This window comes from Pteropus medius, unplaced genomic scaffold (genome assembly GCF_902729225.1).
Source record: "Pteropus medius unplaced genomic scaffold, Ma_sr-lr_union100, whole genome shotgun sequence".
Lineage (NCBI taxonomy): Eukaryota > Metazoa > Chordata > Mammalia > Chiroptera > Pteropodidae > Pteropus > Pteropus medius.
This window is the reverse complement of record NW_024356248.1, coordinates 854,980-857,239: the sequence shown is the minus strand read 5'-3', so window position 1 is coordinate 857,239 and position 2,260 is coordinate 854,980. Positions and strand designations below refer to the sequence as shown.

General features: G+C 70.7%; 1 protein-coding gene across 3 annotated transcripts in view; it reads right to left on the bottom strand.

The window, feature by feature from the left end:
• Window positions 1-2,260, bottom strand: part of RCOR2 (REST corepressor 2) — a 21,270-nt gene that overhangs the window by 4,000 nt on the left and 15,010 nt on the right. The window contains exon 2 of one of the 3 annotated variants that reach the window (XM_039860008.1): window positions 498-736. In XM_039860008.1, coding sequence (XP_039715942.1) covers window positions 498-624 — 127 coding nt within the window. In that variant the 5' untranslated portion in view covers window positions 625-736. Of the gene's footprint in view, window positions 1-497; window positions 1,330-2,260 lie in introns of those variants that run through there. The other 2 variants (XM_039860009.1, XM_039860010.1) reach the window with 2 other exon arrangements.

Genomic DNA, 2,260 nt, shown 5'->3' with positions numbered 1-2,260 from the left:
AGAGGACAAGGGGCCAGTTTTGGAGCCCAGGCCAGGCAGAGCCCTTTGTTCTGGCTGGGGGGTGGGGGGAGGTTGGAGGGCTGCCCCTAGACCTGGACCGCAGCCCCGCAGGGAATCCAAGGCTCCTCCCCACCACATGAGCCTCACAGCTCGGTGTGGAGGTGTCTTTCCAGGCCCTGCCCCTGCCAGACCTCACTCCCTTGCAAGGTGGCAAGGTACGAGGGGTCCAACTGTGGAAGCAAGGGGCGCCCGAGTCCCTGAGGAGGGCGCGGCGGGCAGGACCGCCTCCTCGGCAGCTGGGGGCAGAGCCTCCAGATTCCCCGTGCCGGCAGCCCCAGGCTTGAGGGAGAAGCAAGGCAGAGACTCTAACCCAGGGGGTGGGGGGCAGGAGCCATCAGTATAATACGCCAGTGGTGGGCAACTCCCTCACTCTGCCCCGCCCGCCCACTCCGCGCCCCCGAGCCGGTGCGCCTTTAACCCTAGGCCGCGGGGCTCACCGTGAGAGTGCTCCTCCTCGCTGCTGTCATCCTCCGAGTGGGGCTGTCCGCCGTTGGGCGCCGTCTTGGCCCGGCTACGGGACAGGATCCCGGAGCCCGCGCTCGGCTTCTCCATCACCGAGGGCATTACCCCGCCCGACTGCCCCAGGGGGCGCGGGAGCCTTGGGAGCGCAACCCTGGGTTGCCGCGCTCGCCTCGAATGCCGTGCCTGGCCCGGCCTGGAGAGGTCGCCACTGAGGCTACGAGAGGCAGGAGGTCAGCGTGGCTAGGGTCCCGCGGGGCGGGAGCCCAGCAGGCAGCCCAGCGCTCTCCGCGACCCCCACGGGCGAGGGCGTCGGAAAAGTTTGTGTAGAAGTGGGGTACGCAGGGGATGAGCGCAAGGTCCAGTGCGGATGGGGAGCGCGCTCGTTCTGTGCGCTCCCCGGGATTGGGGCTCCCCCGGAGAAGTCGGGGCGTCCTGCCCTCGGGGCGCCACGGAGCACCACCGCCCTCCTTCCCACGCAGTTCAGCAGGCGGGCGCTGCAGCGCAATTGGCGCCCCCCGCGGGCTCCGCGGCACCGGGGTGCCCCAGACCCCAGGCGGGGACCCCTGTCCCAACCAGAACCCTGCCTGCGACGGCAACCGGCGGGGCCCCGGCGGTGGCGGTGGCGGCGGGACGGCGCGCACGGCGCGCGGCGCTGGGGCAGAGTTGCCGGGAGGCGGGCGGAGCGCAGCCGCGGGCGCCGCCTCGCACCCTCCCCGGCGCGCTCGCTCTCCCTCTCCCCGGCGCGCTCGGGCTGCTGCTCGCTCGCCCGCCCGCTCTCCGCCGCCGCTCGCTCCTCGCGCACACAATGAAGCTGCTGGCAGGGAAGTAGTGCCGGCTGCGGCCTCAGCACCCCTCCCCCAGCCGATGCCTCCGCCAGCTGAACATCTGGCCCTGGGGTGGAAGGGAGGGCCCGGGGGGCGGGGCCTGGGGGCCGGGGCTAGACCTCCAGGGGGTGGGGTCAGGACCGGGGTAGAGAGCGCTTCCCTCTGCGGGCCCCTAGGGCTCCCAGACTTGCCCCTGGGGGGAGACCCCGCTGCCCCCCAGCAGTAGCTGGGGGGCAGCCCCACCCACGCGTACACCAGACCCACACACCAGTGGGCTTGGGTTACTGCCGCCTGCCCTGGGGGCCCCGAGGCCGCCTGCCCGCCCGCCCGGGTGGAGCCCAGCTTTTCCTTCCATTTCCCTTCCTGCCAAGGAACTCCCCGTCCCCCCTTCCGCAAGGGGACCCCCCCCTTCAGGCGCCCTTGGGGGCCAGAGCGGATGGGAGGCCGGACAAACGAGGAATGAATTTCTCCAAGAGCTACTTGGCCAAGCCTAGCTTCTGGTGCATCTGCGGGTCCCCAGGGGTCACCCCATTCCCTTTAACTGCTTCAGTGTGCACCCCAAAACAGTAGCATAAGGGACTGAGGGATGGAGAGTGGGAGGTGTAGGGCAAGGTCCGGACTGCAGGGAGAGGGAGGAGCTGGGTCTCCTCCCCAATGGGTTCACTGTCACCCCAGCTGGGAGCAGCATCCCCCTCCCCCAGGACAAGCACGGGCAGAGTGACAGACTGGGAAGCGGGTAGAGAGGCACAGACGGAGATGGGGGAGGGGGGTGGGCAGAGACTTTCAAAGCCAGACCCAGCCACCCTGCCAGGCACACAAAGAGCCAGCGCACACACCGGCGGCGGCTCAGAGCCTGCGAGCTGTGCCGGTGCCCGTCCCTGCCGCCCCGGGCACGTGCGGCAGCGCACACAGCC